General features: G+C 64.1%; 4 protein-coding genes across 8 annotated transcripts; 2 read left to right on the top strand and 2 right to left on the bottom strand.

The window, feature by feature from the left end:
- Positions 1-21: 21 nt before the first annotated feature.
- LOC149307568 (ciliogenesis and planar polarity effector 2-like) lies at positions 22-2,032 on the bottom strand. 2 transcript variants are annotated; one of them, XM_089537221.1, is made up of 5 exons: positions 1,734-2,009; positions 1,482-1,637; positions 1,267-1,391; positions 1,027-1,172; positions 22-701 (listed from the first exon to the last, which is right to left on the bottom strand). In XM_089537221.1, exons 1-5 carry the CDS (start codon positions 1,864-1,866, stop codon positions 458-460), a joined length of 804 nt encoding a protein of 267 aa, XP_089393347.1. In that variant the 5' UTR covers positions 1,867-2,009; the 3' UTR covers positions 22-457. The 2 variants fall into 2 exon arrangements, with proteins under 2 accessions (XP_089393347.1, XP_089393346.1); XM_089537220.1 differs by having other exon boundaries at positions 611-1,172; positions 1,734-2,032.
- A 351-nt stretch (positions 2,033-2,383) lies between these two features.
- On the bottom strand, positions 2,384-14,498 carry LOC149307569 (F-box only protein 42-like). 2 transcript variants are annotated; one of them, XM_089537223.1, is made up of 10 exons: positions 14,424-14,498; positions 8,835-9,152; positions 8,293-8,409; positions 7,229-7,363; positions 5,000-5,153; positions 4,767-4,877; positions 4,546-4,642; positions 4,172-4,228; positions 3,913-4,032; positions 2,384-3,689 (listed from the first exon to the last, which is right to left on the bottom strand). In XM_089537223.1, exons 2-10 carry the CDS (start codon positions 9,133-9,135, stop codon positions 2,538-2,540), a joined length of 2,244 nt encoding a protein of 747 aa, XP_089393349.1. In that variant the 5' UTR covers positions 9,136-9,152; positions 14,424-14,498; the 3' UTR covers positions 2,384-2,537. The 2 variants fall into 2 exon arrangements, with proteins under 2 accessions (XP_089393349.1, XP_089393348.1); XM_089537222.1 differs by lacking the exon at positions 14,424-14,498 and adding an exon at positions 10,524-10,954.
- SZRD1 (SUZ RNA binding domain containing 1) lies at positions 11,041-13,968 on the top strand. Its single transcript, XM_089537227.1, has 4 exons — positions 11,041-11,371; positions 11,764-11,813; positions 12,251-12,514; positions 12,869-13,968. Exons 1-4 carry the CDS (start codon positions 11,321-11,323, stop codon positions 12,969-12,971), a joined length of 468 nt encoding a protein of 155 aa, XP_089393353.1. The 5' UTR covers positions 11,041-11,320; the 3' UTR covers positions 12,972-13,968.
- On the top strand, positions 14,042-17,301 carry LOC149307571 (adaptin ear-binding coat-associated protein 2-like). Of its 3 annotated transcripts, none has more exons than XM_089537224.1 (8): positions 14,049-14,835; positions 14,922-15,022; positions 15,096-15,200; positions 15,304-15,385; positions 15,556-15,664; positions 16,033-16,168; positions 16,329-16,419; positions 16,839-17,301. In XM_089537224.1, the coding sequence occupies exons 1-8, from the start codon at positions 14,225-14,227 to the stop codon at positions 16,888-16,890; spliced, it is 1,287 nt and encodes a 428-aa protein (XP_089393350.1). In that variant the 5' UTR covers positions 14,049-14,224; the 3' UTR covers positions 16,891-17,301. The 3 variants fall into 3 exon arrangements, with proteins under 3 accessions (XP_089393352.1, XP_089393350.1, XP_089393351.1); XM_089537225.1 differs by having other exon boundaries at positions 14,055-14,835; positions 16,332-16,419; XM_089537226.1 differs by lacking the exon at positions 15,096-15,200 and having other exon boundaries at positions 14,042-14,835.
- The last annotated feature ends 173 nt before the right edge of the window (positions 17,302-17,474 follow it).

The following is a 17,474-nucleotide window of genomic DNA, read 5'->3' on the forward strand; positions in this document are numbered from 1 at the left end:
CCCTCCTCCCCTTTGGGGCGGGGCCTGGAGGGAGCCCTGAGAGCCTTTGCCAAAGGAGAGGAGCCCAGGGGAGGCCCCAGAGGAGGGCCACCCAGCCCAAGGCCCCCCAGTCCGGCCGTGCAGGAACTCCCTGGCCAAGGCCCCCTCCCAGGGACAGCCAGCCCCACTGCGGCGGCAGGGAGCCTTTGCGGGTGGCACCACAGACACAGGACACTCAGACTCTCAAGCAAAGGCCTTTATTGACTTCCAGGGGCAGCAGAAGGCCCACAGGGGCCAGGGGGGTTCCTTTGCAACCAGTCCAGATGCCACGTCTGGCCCATGGTAGCAACCTGGGCTGACTGTGGGTCTCTGGAGGCAGGAGGGGTGCTCCCCCCAAGCTGAGCCTGGCCCCTCTGGCTGCCGTGGGGATGCTGCCCTCAGGCCAGGCTTCTTCAGGGCCTGGAGTGCTGGCTCTGGGTCACTCTGTGGGGCGCGGGGGAGGGAGGAGGCCGGCCGCCGCCTGGTCCCGCCGCCAGAGATGCTCAGCCAGGCCGTTCAGGAGGGGGGCCACGTCCGAGAGACCGGCCCAAGCGTCCGGGGTCCGTCCCTCCGCCGGCCGAGGGGCACGGGCGCTCTTCACCCGCAAGACGGGCAGCCCCCAGGCGCGGCGGAAGGCGGCCAGGTCCCGCTCCGTCACGTCCGTGTGGGCGAACTGGTCAAACCTGGAGGGAAGTGGTCAAGGAAAGGCAGAAGCCGTGCCCTAAGCAGCCAGCCCCGGTATTTCCAGGCTTGGTGCCGGGAGCCCCTTGATTTCCCAGTTCAGTGTCCAAAGCAGACTGGGCATCTTGAGCCATCCTTTGGGGAGGATGCCTGCGGGGCTCTTGAGGAAGCTCCCTGGTTCCAGGTGCCATGACATTAAAGAGGCTGGCGATGAGAGCGGAGGAGAACAGCCTCATTTGGGCGCCCTCCTCCTGCCACGGAGGCAAAAGCCTTCCTGGGGGTTGGGGGCTTTCGGGAGCCCGGATGGCGCTGAGCCGCGAAGGATACTTGGTGCCGACCACCATTTTGAGCGGAGGCGCTGGGGGCCCTTGGGCTGCCTCCAGGCGAGAGATCTGGAGAGGGAGGTCCTGGAAGGAGGCGCGGTCCGTGAAGGAGAACAAGAGGAGCACGCCGTCCGCCTTCTCCAGGCAGGACTGAGGAGAGACAGCAGGGATGGAGGGATGGAGGGCGGGCGAGGGGCCCGAGGAGCCGCCGGGGGCCAGCCCTGCCCCTCGCCCCTCCGCTCACCGGCAGGATGTGGTCGAACTTCCTGAGGACGGCTTCTCCGCAGTCCCAGAAGGAGAAGCGGAAGAAGAGGGCCTTGCCGCTCTCCCGCAGCTTCGCCGGCCAGAAGACGGGGGTGGTCTGGATGCCTGCAAGGGAAGAGGGCAGCCCTGGCACCCCGGGCCTCCCCTCCTGGGGCCCTGCGCCCGGCCCCGCTCCCCTGGCCCCGGCTCACCCACCGATGGTCTCCTGGTGCGCGGGGGCCGCCTCCATCCCGGCCGCCTGGGCCACCAGCGCCGTCTTGCCCACGCCGCTCCGCCCGCAGACGAAGACCTTGTAGGCGGCCACGTCGGCGGCGGAGGCTCCCGGGGGCAGCAGGGGCCTCTCCACCAGCCCTAGGAGCGGAGCGCAAGAGGGAGGCCCTCAGCCCAGAGCCCGGCCTCGGGCCGGGGACCGGGACCCTCTCCCCCCGTCCCGGGCCCCTTCCTCACCGAAGGCCCTGTGGCTGCAGCTGCGGCGCCCCCTCCTCCTCCTCTCCTGGAGCAGGGCCCCCAGGAGCTCCCGGCCCTCCGCCGTCTCCAGCCAGCCGCCCTCCACCACCGACCCCGCAGGGACCTCCGCCATCGCGGCTGGAGAACGAAGCCCGGCTGCTTGGGGGCGGAGCGACGCGGGTCACAGGTCAAGGCCTGCCCCGCCCCCAGCGGGCACTTCCGCCCGGCTCTTCCGGCGTCACTCGGCACGTAAGCGGCGTCCTTCCCCACAGAGCTAAGAAAGGCTAGAAGCCTCGGAGGACGCGAACCGCCAAGTCTCCATGGGAAGGAGGCCGGGGAAGCGCCGCAGTCCAGGGAGGGGCTCTGAGCATGAACAGAGCGCCAGCACCCAGCAGCAGAGTCCTAAAAGGGGGTTGGGAAGGGGGCGAGGGACCAGACCCCTCTTTGCCCTAGGCCCAGTGGGAAGCTGCCAAGGGAGAGGCACACTGCCAGCAGCACTTATGGGAGCCCCTTCCCGCCCTCCCTCCCCCCAAAGGACCCCTGGAGCTGAGCCCCCCATGCCCTCCCAAGACCCTCCCTGCCCCACACAAGACCCTCCCTCCTGCCCCCCAAAAGAGGCATCTTGGGAACCAGAGGGGAGGCCTGGGGGGTTGTTTTCTCAGATCTTTTTATTGGAGGGTGGGTGGCACCCCAAACTCACAACCCACTTCGCAGAGCACTAAGGGGTGGGGGGTGAGGGTGGGAGTCTTGGGGGTCCAAGGGGACTGAGGGGTGGCGGGGCATGCGTCTGCAGCGCGTGGCCCATCATCTCTTCGCCCGGACGAAGTACAAGGCGTTTGTTTTGGGGTAGTACTTGACGTTCTGCTTCTTGTCCATCAGGCCGCCAAAGATGATGACCTCTCCCCGGCCCTGGACCACCGTGTGGAGGCTGGTCTCGGGGGGCCCCACCACAGAGGAGGAGGAGGAGGCGTTGCTGAAGGCCTTCCACTGGACCCTCCCGCGCCCCTGGATGTCCTTCACGTCCAGCACATACATCTGCATGGGCTTGCAGTTCAGGCTCTGGTAGAGCGGCTTCCCCACGTTCAGAGACTGGGGCGGGTGGTGGCCCAGGCGGCGGGCGATGGGAGCCAAGGCGTGCCCGTCCCCTTGGGCAGAGCTGGGCCGGGGCATGGCGGGCACCGCTGCCCCCTCCGACGCGCCAGGGCCGCCTGGGGATCCCGGCAAGGAGCCCAAGGGGGGGCTGAGGGCAGCTGGGGCGCCGCCTTGCCCGCCGAGAGCCTTCACTGCCTCCAGGCTCCGCCGAAGAGCGCCAGGGGAGACGGCCCCTGCCAAGGAGCTGGGCACGGGGGGAGGCGGGGGCGTGTGGATACCGTTGGTGTGCTCCGGAGGATTCCTGAGGCAGAGCGTCCTGCCCTCCGTGGCCTCGGTTGGACAGGCCGGCTGGTGAAGGGGCTTTGGTTCCCAATTCAGATCCGCCGCAACCAGCCGCAAGTCCTTCTGGTCGGGGAGGGAGCCCCTCCGAGGGGCTGGGGAAAGGCCTCCTGCCTTCAAGTCGTATCCATCTGAGGCGGAGGGGGTGCTGGGGGAAAGGAGCTGGAGGGGGCTATCCAAGGAGGCCCCGCCACTGCCACTGGCCCCCAGGGTGAGGGGCCCAGGAGATATGCCCCCGCTGCCATTCGCCACGGGCGAGCCGTCCTCTCTAGCAGGCGAGAGGCTGCCCTCCCGGGAGCCTGAGGGCGTCTGTCTCTGCGCACGGGGCCGGAGCGTGCCCCACCGGCCGTTCACACAAGGCGCTTCATCCGCCGTCCGGACCGGAGACTGGGAGCGGTATTCCCTGGTCTCGGGGGCCAGGGCTGGCGGGGTGGCACTGATGGGGGAGGGCCGAGAGTTCAAGCTGGGGCTGAGAGGGGCTCTCCCACTGGGGGCCTGGCTGAAGACCACCACGCACTGCCCCACCTGGAGGGAGAGGGGTGGGGAAGGAGAGAAGAGACTGCTCAGCAGGACCGTACCCGAAGAGGAACCCCCCAACCTGGAGGGCTGGCCACTCTGGAAAAATCTGCCCCCCAGGTTTCCCCTTCTGGGGTTTGGTGAAGGAGTGGCCAGACTTCCAGGCCAAGAGGCAGAAGCAAGCCCCACAGCCTCCGAGACCCTCCCCTCCCACACCGCTCCCCTTCCTCACCCGGCAAGCTGGATGGCACCACAGCTCAGGCGCCCCTTGCTCCTCATTCTCCACTTTCAGGGGCTGCCATGTCCAGGGGGAGTCGGGGTTCATGTGCAGCAGCCAGGCATCCTTGAAGAGCTGGCAAAAGGGAGTGGGGGGCAAACAGAGGCTGGGAGTGAACAGAACTGGAAGCCAGGAATGGGGAGGAGACCTAAACCCAGCAAAGGTTTCAGACAGACGCCCCAAATGCCACCCCCTCCTTCCCTGCCCCACTCACCGCGTTTGGGCCCCCACATCCTCCAAGGACCAGGATGCTTTCATCGTCTATGACAATCTGGAAGAGAGGAAGAGAGGCTCCATGAAGAGCCCAGGTTTGAAGGTCTCCAGCTACTTCAGGGGAGATAGGACAGCCTCTTTGCACCCCACATTCAACGTAACTGTGAGGGGGGCAGGGGTGCTCAGAAGACCCGCCTTTGTTTGAGGCTCCTGAGAGCCGCTGTGTCCCAACCAGAGGGGCCCAGCCTGGTATCGAGGTTTCCAAACCTTCGACCAGAGGTAGCAAGAGGCTTCCAATTCCTGCCCCTAACCAGGGACTCAATTCAGGGATTGTGGGGGGCTGTGGCCATGGGGAGGGGAGAAGGGAGGGGTCACCTGTGACTGGCCCCCTCGCGGGTGAGGGCTGGGACCTGAGATGTTCGGCTTGGACCAGGTCCAGTGTTCAAGATCCAGCACCCAGACGTCGTTGCTCCTGGGGGGGGGAAGAGAGGGGCTCCTGGGTTCCCTCACAGAGGAGAAGGGGGAAAGGGAAAGGGGCATGGTGAGGCTGGACCAGCCATAGGGCAGGGCAAGGAAGGAGAGAAAAGGGGGCTCACATCTGCCGGGACCCGAGGGAGCCCCCAAAAACAACCATCTTGTCCTGGATGACACAGGAGGAGTGGCCGGCCATTGGCGGGGGGCCGTGGGTCGTTACCACACAGTTCCACCTGTGGGAAATGAGATGGGGGGGGGGTAAAATTGGTTGTGAGAGATGGTCTTTCTCTTCCACTCCCTGCTCCCTAAGAAGCCCAAAATGGGATGGGATGGCCTTGCACTCAGGGCCTCTTACCAATTTTTGGAGGGCGAGTAGGTGTGAATCTCATCAAAGAACCGCTCTGGCTGGTGCAGAGGGTAGGGGCTTGGCCGCGTCCAGCCCCCAAAGAGCACCAGCAAGTCCTTGTAGACCACCAGGGTGGCCCCTGCCTTTGGCGAAGGGTAAGAGCCTGGGGGAGGAAGCAAAGGGGAAATTGGGGGCTGCCTGATTAGAAAACTGCCCCCCAGGAGCCGGCCTCAAACCTCACCCACTGCCTGTGAGTCTCCCACTCACCAACACCCTGTTCCACCCGTTCTGGTTACTGTGTCCCAATCTGGCTGCAGGGGGCAATGGTGGTTTAGTGGGCAGAGCGGCTGCTTGATAGGAAGAAGCTGCCCTGAGCTGGCAGGGGCCAGGGGTCTCCAAGCACTGGAAGGCCCCAGCTCAGAGGGGTCTCTGGGGCAAGCGTGCCTGCCTCCAGCCTCTCACTTGCCAGGCAGTTGCTGTTTCCTCCTCCAGAGAACACCATCAATCCCCTGTCCCCTTCTCCAATTATGAAAATGGACTGTAAGTTGCTGCCCCTTTGGAAGGGGGGGAAGGGGCAGAGAGGGTTGTGCCCTCCTTGGGGACTCAGCCCTCCCAGCACCCTTCCAACGTCCCCCTCAGGTCATGCAGGAGTCCCACTCAGCTCCAGGACCAAACTAGAGGTTGCAGGGTTATTTGCCGCCCTGCTAGAGCAGATGCCTCTGGAGTGTTAACAGGCCCAGGCTTCGCATACACACAAAGTGGATACCTCGACTTGGGGCCCCTTCGGCTGGCCCAGCCTCCCTCACATGCCTGGCCTTTCCCAGGAGAGAGGAGCTAGATTCCATTGGAAACAAAGGGAACAGACTGGTATCAGAACACAAATAGAGTCCTAGAGAGGGAGATGAGAGGGGCATCCTCTGACTTGGAAGCTGTCCCAGCTTGTTCTTGGAGGAGCATCCGCCCGTCCACCCGTCCCTCGCCTGGCCACAGAGAAAGGGGGCAACCTGCAGGCATGGATGTGATCCTCCAGTCTCCCACCCATTTTTACCCATACGCCCGCATGCGCTTCCCCAGGGTCGGATTAGGCCACAAAGCACAAGCTAAGAAACAGCTGTTGTCACCCCACTGGTGCCTCTTGGGACCTAGCTTGGAAATCTTTTTCCCAGCTACAAAATCTGCATCTGCTTCAGGAAGGGGGGGGGGTGGTGGAGAAAGAAGGTGGCCCTGCAGGTGCAGCAAAGCCTGTCTGGCTGAGAAGCTGGGTGGACCATGGCCCATGCAGCCAGAGGATGGCCCAGGTGCTTCTGGTGGATGACCGAATGGCTTCCCTGGGGCTAGATGGGCTGAAATATAGTAGAAGAGCTGGAGAGATTAACCAGACATTAATGCATGAATACCTTGAAAAGAGGAGAGGGAAGGACCCGTGTGTGTATGTGTGTGTGTGTGAGAGAGAGAGATAGCGTTTGCCCATGGCTCTGGTTTGGGGGCTCAGGAAGAAGAGGGGGGGTAAGCACTTTTGGGGCCAGAACATAAAAGCCACCTCCCCCCATTGCAATTTCCCATGGTCGCTTGTCTTTCAAGCTGCGCTAAAAGGAGAAGAACTGGGAGTTTGTTACCCCAAAGGGAGAGACAGCTCCACTGTGGGATCCAAGGCTAGGCCTCCCCTTGGTCCTAGCTGTCAACTAGAGGGAACTTGTGGGAACAGGCCTGGCTTTCCCACACTCCCCCCTCCTCCCGTTGGCAGCTGGGGGACCAACCAGCAGGGACTTGCCTTCCTTCCCCTCCAAATACCTGAGCCAGGAACACTCAAAGGCTCAGCCCGTCCGCAGGAGGCCCCTCCCCTGGCAAGCCTTGGGAGGCAAGCCAGGGCCTAGGAGGGGAACCCCAGGCCCCATCAGCAGACGAAGCACACCCACCCACCCCCGGGCTGATGCAAAGGGCTGGATGAAGAGAGCAGAGACTGAGACACCCAGGAGAGAGGGAGACAGAAATGGGCCCATTTTCAGTGAGAAGAGTTGGAGTGAAGAGAAGCAATGGAATACAGCAGGGGAGAACAAGGACGGGGGAAATGGGGGGCTCTTCCGACACAGCCACAAACAGCCATGGGGTGGCCTTGCTCTCCTCTCTCTCTTTCTCTATTCCTAAACATTTGGCAAAGTTAGGAAGACGAGGGCAGGGATCTGTCCTGGCCACAGGGATTGGTTGTTGGGAGAAGAGAGGTCAGCTGGCAGGAGTCACCTGAGGCCAGTGGCCGGATCCACTCTTTGCTGTTCAGGTCAAGCCTCCAGAGATCATTGAAGGCGGCATTGCAGCTGCTCTGTGTACAGCCCCCAAAGACGTACATGGATTGGTTGGGGTCATAGTAACATGCACCTAGAGAGAAAGAACACACGCATTCAGTACTGTGTGACAGTCTGGCCCTTGGAACCATGGCATCCTGCCTAGAGCCACCCAGACACAGACTGCAGACCTGGCAGCATCCAGGGTCAACTGGCAGCCTCCCAGGGGTGCCCGCAACAGCTATCTGACCCCCCACCTGCCCAGACATCCTCCATTCTGAGGTGCTTCCATCACTGGTCCAGCCCTCTCTTCACCCAGGGCCCAATCCTGCTCTCCCATCCCTTAAAGGACCTGTGCAACCTTGGGGCAAGAGGGAGGGAGGCTTCTTCTCTGGGACTGAGGGGTAAGCATGTTCTTTGTATGGGGAGCAAGGGGTCCTGGGATCCTCATTTGGCCCTCATGGCAGTTCCTTCAAACTACAGGCCAACAAGTTCCTCTGAGCTGAAGAGAGACCCCATGGGTGCTCTCAAGTCACAGCAACCCAGTATAGCAGCCAGTCATGTTGGTTTTTCCACAACTCCTCCTTCCAGACAATTGTTTGGGGCTTCAGCAAAGTGTAAAAGGAATGCAGAGACCTCCGGGTGGGGTGGGGTCTTGTCCTCTTAGGCACTGGTCTGTTGCCTTCTGCCCCAACAGAGAACCCACCTGCCATCTCAAAGAACACAGCATTTCTCCAGACGAGAAAACAGTAAACCAAATCAACAATGGTGGCAACTCAAAGTCATCTCACGTTAACCACGTTTGCTAGCCCAGCAAAATGGCAAGCTCTAGGCCAGGTGCCTGGGGCCTCCTTTTGTACCATTCAGCATGTAATGCTAAACTTTGTGCCACAGACCAGGACAAGGAAATCTTTGCCTGTGTGTCCACCGGGTTCTGTCCTGGTGGCTCCCCAGACTCAAAGGCCTGCCATGCTGGACAGTCTCTGGAGGCCCTTGACCGCATCTTGACTGTTGGGTACTCACTGTGTGAGAAGCGCTGAGTAATGGGGGTCCCAGGATAAGGATAGGTGCGGCTCTCCCACTGGATGTTCCCTTCTTGAACCGCCTTGATGAACCCGTGGTAGCACTGATGGGCCACGCCTGGGGGAGGCAGAGGCCACAAGCCATTATAGAGAGAACCCCCCCTCACTGGGGCCCTAGCAGGAAAGGGGCACCCCATCCTGGGCAGGGGCAGTAGCTCAGCATCTATTCACAATCTCCAGCTGCTCCCCAAAGACCTCTGACTCTCTCTCAACAGTGGTTCTTCCCATTGTGCCTCTGTAAATCTGAACCGGCAGGTAGGCAAAGGTGGACAGAGGCAAGGGGGCCCAAAGGAAATCCCAGCCAAGCATTACCAGCCCTGCCTGTAACCCCGGGTCCCGCTGGCCTAGAAGATAAGGAAAGGCCTGGGCGCCCCCTTGCCTGAAGCCACATGTTCCTGCCCAAATGCCATTCTGCGTTGGGTCCTTCCTGGTACTTCTGCACCCAACTGCCCTAGAAAGCCAGCCCCTCACTCTGCCACCCACCTTTGATGAGGCGGTACCACTGCTTGCAGACCAGGGCGGCTGTCTTGTGCTCCTGGTACGGGGAGAGGAAGGAGAGGATGTACTCCACCACCTCCTCGGGCAGCTCCTCCATGGACCGGAGGGAATGGCCCCCCTCTGGCTCTGGCTCAGAGTCCTGGAGGATTCCAGCACGCAGCCCCTCCTCTTGCTCCATGCTCCTTTCGGTGGCAGTAGCTGCAGCTGCTACCTCCACTGCCGCCTCCTGGGGGTCTACAGCCATGAAACTATCCTCGTCGCTGCTGTCGGAGGCTGGGCTTGCCATGGCATCCCACACCAGCCCTTTGGAAGGGAAGGAAAAGGTTGAGAACGAGAAGAAGACAGAGATCCCTTTACAACCCTGAGACTCTTCCAGTCCCCCCCCCCCACCAAAATACATCAACCCAACCCCTCCTTCCAATGCTCAGATAATTTTGGTTGTCAGCATTACTGGAGAATGGAGGAAGACAAAATGGGCAGATCCCCCCCAACAATGGCCAGCAAGAGAGCGTTAGCATGCTGTTGTATTCTATCAGATATGTTCTTTGGGGTTTGTGGGGATGATGGGGGTTGGGATATGCTTTGGCTATGGCTAATGTAGACAGAGCTTGTTAGGGCTGAGCAGGGCCAGGTGGGGGTTATCTTGTGGCCTTGAAGACCTTTCTTTCAGAGGCTTGGAAAGCAGTCTTTAGCGTAGGGGAAGAGCAGTGGAGGGGGGATGAGTCAGGGTGAGAAAGAGGTGGGGATCGTTCCTGCGTGGGCTTTTGGCTGGAGGAGGAGGAGACAAGCATTGGGGATTGAGCGATGGCTTTTGCGGGAGGGGTCAGACTCAGCTAAGCAGCTGAATGATGTGGGATTGCTGATTCTGGAGCTATCAATAAAGTGCTGTTGGTTCCTAATCAAGCTGACTGGCTGATTGTCCAGGGCTCTGGTCTCGCATTCTGACAGAGAGAGAGAGAGAGAGAAGGGGGAGAAGAGGGCAAGCGGTCCCCGACCCTCTCTCCCCTGAGGCCCCTCTCCTCCTGCCTCTGAAGAACCCGCTCAGTGCTTTTAGCCCCAGACAGAGAGAAAGGCCAGCTCCTGCCAGGGCCTGAGTGTCCCTTGGCTCCATGCCTGAAGGCGGGCGGAGCAGGGCCAGCTGGGACCCAGGCTGGAAACCAAAGGCCCCCAGGAATGCCAGTCTCCCTGCCTTCTACAGTGCCCTGGGCAGGGAGCTCCCTTCAGGGCCCACAGGAGGAAGCCACCTTTGAAACGGCTGCTCTTGTTGGAGGAGCGACAGCGCAAGGCACGAGGGGAGCCAGGCCCAGGGGAGACCCCTCCGCCCCAAGGGCCCCCGGAGGGCCCCCAGCTGCTCAGGCCCAGGCAGCGCCTCCCCGCAACAGGGCTTCGCTTTCACATGCAGCAGAGCCATCGCAAGGCCTCCGCCCCAAAAGGAAGGACCGGTTCCCGGCCTTCTCTGACTTCAGCGCCAAGAAGGACCGAGGCCTGAAACCGCTTCCCCGGGGCTCTTCAGGGGCCCAGGAAGCCCTTCGGGGCCAACGGAGGCCAGGGAGCCCGGCAGAAGCCCACCCCCCGGAGCCTCCCTCTCCGGACCTCCTCCGGGGCCCGCCCGCCTCCCTTCCTTCCTTCCTTCCTTCGGGCGGAGGGGTGCCTGGGCTCCCACCTCCTCCTCACCTGCCGCTCTCCTTCGTTCCTTCCTCCTCAGAGCCGCCCTCCGCGCCGGCTGGGTGGGCGCCCAGAAAAGCCCAAGCCGCCTTCTCCTCCGCGCGGGGCGCCCGACTGAGCCCTCCCAGCCACCGTCCCCGCCGCCATCTTGACGCCGCCGTCGCGGAGGGGGGGAACGTAGCCAACACGCAGGCGCGCCGGACCTCCGTCACGTGACTCAGGGGAGGAGCCTGCGGGGAGAGGAACAGCCTGACGGGAGATCACGTGAGCGCCGCGCCATGTTGAGAAGGGCCTCGGCGCTGGGAGGCTCCCGAGGGAGCCATCTTGGTAGGGATTGTGACGACGACGTCGTCGCCTTCCTCGGCTTAGGCTCCCTCGGCCGCGCTCTCCTCCCTGATATGCCCCGCCCCTGCTGGTGCGTTCTGTGGTGGGTCGGCGCTTCCAGCGCGCATGCTCCGCGGCCACGTGCCTCTATGTTGAAGGAAGCCCCGCTCGCGGAGCGAGGAGCGTTAGTACGCATGCGCAAACGTGCCTGTTGCGGGTGGCCAGCGCGCTTGCGCCGTACCCGCGCGGGTATTTCCATGCATGGGCATAGGGCGCGAGGAGGCCAGGCGCGCGCATGCGCCCAGGGAGCCCGGGAAGCGGCCTAGGCGGAGGTGCGCATGCGCCCCTCGGAAGGAGAGCGAGCGAGGAGCAGCGGCTGCGCCCGGCGGACACCAATGCCGCCAATGCGGGGGGAGCTTCGCGCGCATGCGCCTTGAGCGGGCCGACGGCGGCGGCGGCGGAGGAGGAGGAGCGGAATTGCCATGGAAGATGAGGAGGTCGCCGAGAGTTGGGAGGAGGCGGCCGACAGCGGGGTGAGAGAGCCAGAGAGCGGCCGCGAGTCCCGGGAGCAGGAGGCCGGAGGAGGAGGCCGGGGGCCGGGCCTTGGCGCCCTCCTCCCTCCCTCCGGCGGCGGCGGCGGCGGCGGCGGCAGCGGGACTGAGGCTAGGCCTCTTAAAGGGCCCGCGCCCTCCTTCCCTCCGCCGCCGCCGGGCCACGTGCGGCTGCTCCCCGCGAGGAGGAGGAGGAAGAGGCGGCGGGGCGCCTCCTCGGAGCGCAGCCCCCATCATCCCCTGCTTCTTCTCTTGGGGAGGGCCCTTCCACGCTTGGCTGTGGGGCTCCCATGGCAACCCTTGCGGCCCAAAGCCCGAGGCGGCTTGGCCTCCGTTGGAGGCGTTGCTGTGAGAGCCCTCCTCTCGCCTTGCAGGAAATAGATCGGAGGCTGGAAAAGAAGCTGAAGATCAGCCAGAAGGAAAGGTGAGGCGGCTGTGGGGCAGGAGGGCAGGGGGGGAGGAGGAGGAGGAGGGCCGGTGGCAACGGCCTCCCTCCCTCCGTCTGCCCCTCGGAGGCCTGGGGGCGGAGAGGGTTCGGGCCCCGAGGGAGAGGCAGCATGAGGATCTGCAGTGGTCCCCCGGCGGGGCTCTGCCCCTGGCTCTTGCCGTGGAGCCTGCCTGGGGTTTCTGGCCAGTGGGGAAGCCTCTGCTTCCTGACCCAGAAGAGCCCCCCATCCCCGCTCCCTTTTCTTTGTGGGGCAGAGGCCGCAGGGGAAGGGGGCTCTGGGCATGGGCTATTGCGCTGCTGGGCCGTTTCACCCCCCTCCTAGCTCCCCACACGCAGCACCGGGAGGGTTGTGGGGCTGAAGGCCCCTTGAGGGCCAGCAAGAGGCATGACTTTTCTCATCTTCCCCCGCGCAGCCGGAAGTCCAAGTCCCCCCCGAAGCTGCCGATTGTGATCCAAGACGAGAGCCTTCCTGCGGGACCCCCGCCCCAGATCCGGATCCTCAAGCGGCCCACCAGCAACGGGGTCCTGGGGAACCCCAACTCTGCCAGCCGCCCTGCTTTCCCAGTGAAGTCGCTTGCCCAACGGGAGGCTGAGTACGCCGAGGCCCGGAAGCGGATCCTGGGCAGCGCCAGCCCTGAGGAGGAGGAGGAGGGCCAAGACAAGCCCATCCTGGACAGGTGAGTCCTGCCCTCCTCTTCCTGAGGAGCTGCTGCTGCCACCTTGTGTGCGTGGGGTCCTTTCCCAGGGCCTGGTGTGGAGAAGGAGGCCAAGAGTGACGGAGGGGATGCCCTGGAAGCAGCTGCCATACCTGGCAGGGAGCGGGCAGAGACCAAGGAGCTCCAGGGGTGCTGTTCCTCTGGGGAGTAGGGGGCTGTCTAGGCGAGGAGAGGCCCTGTGTGTGGGTGGGGGATACCTTACCCATGCCCTTGCCAGACCCCCACCCACCAGATGGGGGTTGTGGGGGCCTCTCTTGACACGGGTGGCGTTCCTCCTGCTCTTGGCCCCTCAATTTCTCCTCCCTCCCATGGCAGGCCCACCAGGATCTCCCAACCCGAAGAAGCCCGGCCGGCCAACAATGTGATCCGGCAGCCGCTAGGCCCAGATGGTTCACAGGGCTTCCGCCAGCGCAGATAGGCATGGCTGCTCCCAAGCCGGACAGGAAGGCCGGTGGCTCTGCCGCCTCGTCCTCTTCTTCTCCTGGTCCAGGCAGCGCTGCGGGAGAGGACAGATGGACCTGAGCATAGGGGGGGGCTTCCTCCCCCTGAGGGACTTGCTCTGTGCCCCCCTTTGCTCCTTCTACGCCCGTTGTGCCCTTCAGCCCCTCGCACTGTGAGCCCTGCTTTGCTCTGGCGCCATCTCCTCCTGCCTGTCTGGGCCAACAGCAATAATGACCGCCGTGCCGTGGACTCCTCCTGCCCCATCTCCCTCCAGGAGGGCTGACTTGCGGGGCCAGGTGCAGGAGCCCAGGCGCCGCTCTTGGTGATGGCCTCTGCTTGAGCGGCCCCTTTGTTAGAGCGAGGGGGTGAGGGGCACCTCTCTTTGTCGGTGTGGTTGGGGTGGTGGACAGACTTGGAAGGAGAGGCCCCCATCGGCCCTTAAGGGCAAACTGCCCGCTGAGCTGCAGAGGGGAGCTAGGTGCCTGATGGGGGCATTCCCTCATCTGTTGATGGAGGGGCCCCGGAAGGCTCTCCCCAACTCACTTGGCGGGAGGCCCAGGGCTTCTGCTGCTCGGCTGAGCGGTGGCTTGTCCCTTGGCGGTGGGTGAGAGCAGGAGGAGGTGCGCTGCAGGCCAAGACTCTCTGGGGCAAAGGGAACCATTGGCCTTCCAGTGGGTCTCCCTGGCCGCTGCTTCCAGGCTGGCAAGGGCTTTTGGTGGGAAGGTTTTTGGCTAGAAGGTTATGAGCTGAGCCTAGGCTGGTGCTGTGCTGGGCCTCTCTGGTTAGGCTGCAGGAGGAGCCCAGAGGCAGAGGGTCAGACCGGCTGGGCTGCCATGCTGCCATGGAGGAGTGCTGCTTGCAAGCCAGCCATGGAGAGAGGGGGGGGCTGCTGAAGGAGCCTCTTCTCCTTCCCAGCAGAGGAGCCTTCCCAGGGAGGGCAGTTGGCAAGTGAGGTGCCCTGCAGAAGGCGGCAGCCATGGGTCGGGGGTCTGGGGAGGGAGAAGCAGGGAAGGGGGGCAGGGGTGCCTGGGCCCCGCAGCCATTGCTTGCCGGGAGGGTCCCTGCCAGGGCTGGGGCCTCTCTGGGCCCCTCTAGCAGCCATATTCTGGGGGGCTGGCTTTGGGGCCCCCCAACTGCCCGCGCCGCCCGCGAGGGTGGGCTACTTTGCTTCACTGTGTTTCCAGAGTCTGCCTTTTGGTTCTGCTGCCTGGTTTCAGAGCCCAGCCGGGGATGGGAGGCCACTGGGGCGCTTGGCCCGCGGGCCCAATCCTCTTGTGCTGGATCAGAAGTGGAACCGTTGCCTCTTTCGGGGACCGGGAGGGAGGGAGGGAGGGAAGGGGCTCCTTTGTACCCGGGACTTGTACACAAACGCCGCGGGACGAGTCGGTGCTCCAAGGGTCGGTCGTGGTCGTTACAGTAATAAAACTACCTGTCTACAAAAAGGACCTTGCAAGACTCCTGTCTCTGCGCTCGGCCCCGCTTCCCCCCAAAGGAAGGGCGCCTCTTCCGCCGCCTCCTCCTCCTCCTTTTGGCCGCAGAGCCTTCCCTGCCGCCGCCGGAGCGGTGGGGCTCCTGTCCGTCGCCATGACGACACTTCCGGCCGAGGGAGACCATCGAGAGGCGCTCCAGAGCGGCCTCCACAAGCGGCGCTCTCTCCTTCCTGCTCCGGAGAGCGAGGCCCGCGCGTGCGCAGTTGCGAGCGGAACCGGAGCCCCGTATTTCCGGGCTCTGGCGATGATGGCGGCGGCGGCGGCGGAGGAAGAGCCGGAGTCGGTGCTGTGCGTGAAGCCGGAGGTGCACGTGTACCGGGTGCCCCCGCGGGCCTCCAACCGGGGCTACCGGTGAGGCGCGGTCTGCGGGGCCTGGGCGGGAGGGAGGGAGGGAGATCGGGAAGGGCCCGTTCGGTGACGCTCCGTTGTGGCGGCAGGGCGGCCGAGTGGCATCTGGAGCAGCCGGCCTGGAGCGGGCGGATGCGCGTGACGGCCAAAGGCAGCCTGGCCTTCGTCAAGCTGGAGGACCGGCGCTCAGGTGACCGAGGAGGCGGAGGCGGGCGCCGGCGAGGGAGCCCTCGGGCCCGGGCTGACCCTGCCTCCCTCCCCAGGAGAGCTCTTTGCCCAGGCGCCCCTGGAGCAGTTCCCCAGCGCTGCCCTCGAGGGCGTCCAGGACTCCAGCCGCTACTTCGTCCTGCGGGTCGAGGACGGCGACGGTAGGCGCCCGGAGCCAGGGAGGGAGCCAGGGAGGGCGGGCGGGACCGGGCCGAGGAGGGCCTCCCTGCAGCCTCGGCCCTCCTGCTCTTTCTCCCCCGGCAGGGCGCAGGGCCTTCGTGGGAGTGGGCTTCGTGGACCGAGGGGATGCCTTCGACTTCAACGTGGCGCTGCAGGACCACTTCAAGTGAGCGGCTCCCTTTGGCACAGCCCTGGCTCAGCCTCCCGAGAAGGGCTTCTGGAAGGCCGCTGGCTTTCTCTCCAGGGCTGGGGGCTTCTGGGGACAGGGAGGCCTCTTTGAAGGGGCCGGGCTTGCCTTCCCCTGCGGTGCCTCCATGCCCTTCTCCTCCTCCTCAGGTGGGTCAAGCAGCAGAGGGAGCTGGACAAGGAGGCCCAGGATCCGCACCAAGGGCCTAAGCTGGACCTGGGCTTCAAAGAAGGGCAGACCATCAAGCTCAGCATCGCGGTGAGTGGCTTGTCAGGCCAGGAAGGGAGGCCCAGGGCTGAGCTGGCTGCTGCCGGAAAGGAGGAGGACGGAGGGGGAATGGTGCCCTGAAGACAGCTGAAGAGCAGCTCAGGCGGGGAGGGAGGGAGACTCCAGGGCCACCGGTTGCTGGACCCTGGAGGAAGACGCAGGAGCCTCTGTGGGCGCTTCCTCCCAGTTGGGCCATTGGAGCAAAGGGGCAAGGAGCCTGGCACAAGGGGAGGGGGGTGGCCTCTTGGCCCACCTCCTCCTCCTCCTCCTCCTCCTCAGCAAGGCCAACGCTGCAGTCCTGTTGCAGGCAGGCATCCCTGGCCGGCTGTGCCTCTGAAGGCCTTTCTCTTCCCTTCCAGAACGTGAAGAGGAAAGAGGGCTCCGCAGGGAGCAGGACGCACGCAGCAGCAGGAGGGGCCCCCTGCCTCCTCCCGCCCCCTCCAGGAAGCAAGGCCAGCCCCCTCCTGGGCCCTTCGGCAGGGGCCTCCCAAGCAGGTGGGTGAGCAGGCGGCTGGGCTCCTCAGGAGAGCCTCTGGGTGGGCCACTGGGGTTAGGCGCTTCCCTTGGCAGCAGACCTTTGTGGGGGTCTTCCTGGCTTGCCCTGTCCCCTTTTGTGGGGCGTTTGGCCAGTGCTGCCCCCTTTTCTCTTTGCCAGCAGATGCCTCCGCCTCTTGGCCACCACAGTCTCAGAGTTCCACAGCAGAAGCCGCTGCTGATATCTGGGGAGACTTTGCCAAAGCTTCTGGGTAAGGACACCCCCCCACCTTGCCTTTCTTTTTGCCCATTGAGGGGGTGGGCACAGCTTGCATGCAGCCTGGGTAAAGCCCCCCCCCCCTTTTCTCCATAAATTAGGTTGCTAGTCCTTATAGCTACAAACAGGTCCCAGAACAGCAGGGCTCCTTCTTGGCAGCCAGAGCCAGCCTCCCCAACGCGTGGGGCGCGTTTTGTGCGTGTGTTTCTTCCTCTCTCTGGGAAACTGGCAAAGGCGAGCGAGAGGCAGCAGCGTGTGCCGTGCCATCTGTTGGCGTGAGGAGGGAGTGCCAGGCTCTGCTGGAGGCAGGTGTTCCATAGCAGAAGAAGCGGAAAGGCACCGGCTGCTTCTCTCTCTTTTGTATCTGGCCTTCCTTATGCGTCCCCCCTTCTCTCTTTCTCTGCTTCCATGCAGGTCTCTCTTGGGCCAGACGCCGCCACAAGACTCAGGCTGGGTCCAGTTCTGAGGCAGGCGCAGCCGCCTCAAGGGCCCTCTTTCCCTGGTTTGGACCAAAGAGGCCGCCCTGCCCTTGCCTGTGGCAGCCCCCTTCCGGACCCCTCCCAGCAGGCCCTTTTGGGGGTGCTCTGCCTTTTGTGGTGCTCAGGAAAGCAGGCAGGCTGTCTGCGGCTCAGCCCCAAGCAGCGGGGCTCTTCCCGCTTTGTCTTGTGCCTCCCTCCCTTTGTGCCTTTTGGGAAGGGCTGCCCCGGGCAGGTCTCCCTCTCTGCTGCGAGTCTGGGGCCCAAGTGCCTTTTGGGGGGCCCTGCTCCTCTTCCTCCTCCCGGGAAGAGGAGGCTGCTGGGGGCCCCTGCTTCTCCCGGCGCCGCTCCCTGGCTTTTGTATTTTGTGTTGTCCTGATTAAACTTTGCCTTGGAAACCAGCTCCGGAGCCTCCGCGCTTTCATTCACCCGGGAGAGGGAGGGAGGAGGGAGGGAGGCGGGATCCCCGGCTGGAGGAGGAGGAGGAGGACGCGGAGCCCCGCCCGGCCTCCCTCCAGCCACCGGGGGGCGTCCTAGCAACCGGGGAAGAGGCAGCCAGCCAGCCAGCCAGCCG

Source organism: Sceloporus occidentalis, unplaced genomic scaffold, assembly GCF_023333645.1.
Source record: "Sceloporus occidentalis isolate IW3139 unplaced genomic scaffold, rSceOcc1.0.p SCAF_8, whole genome shotgun sequence".
Classification (NCBI taxonomy): Eukaryota; Metazoa; Chordata; class Lepidosauria; order Squamata; family Phrynosomatidae; genus Sceloporus; species Sceloporus occidentalis.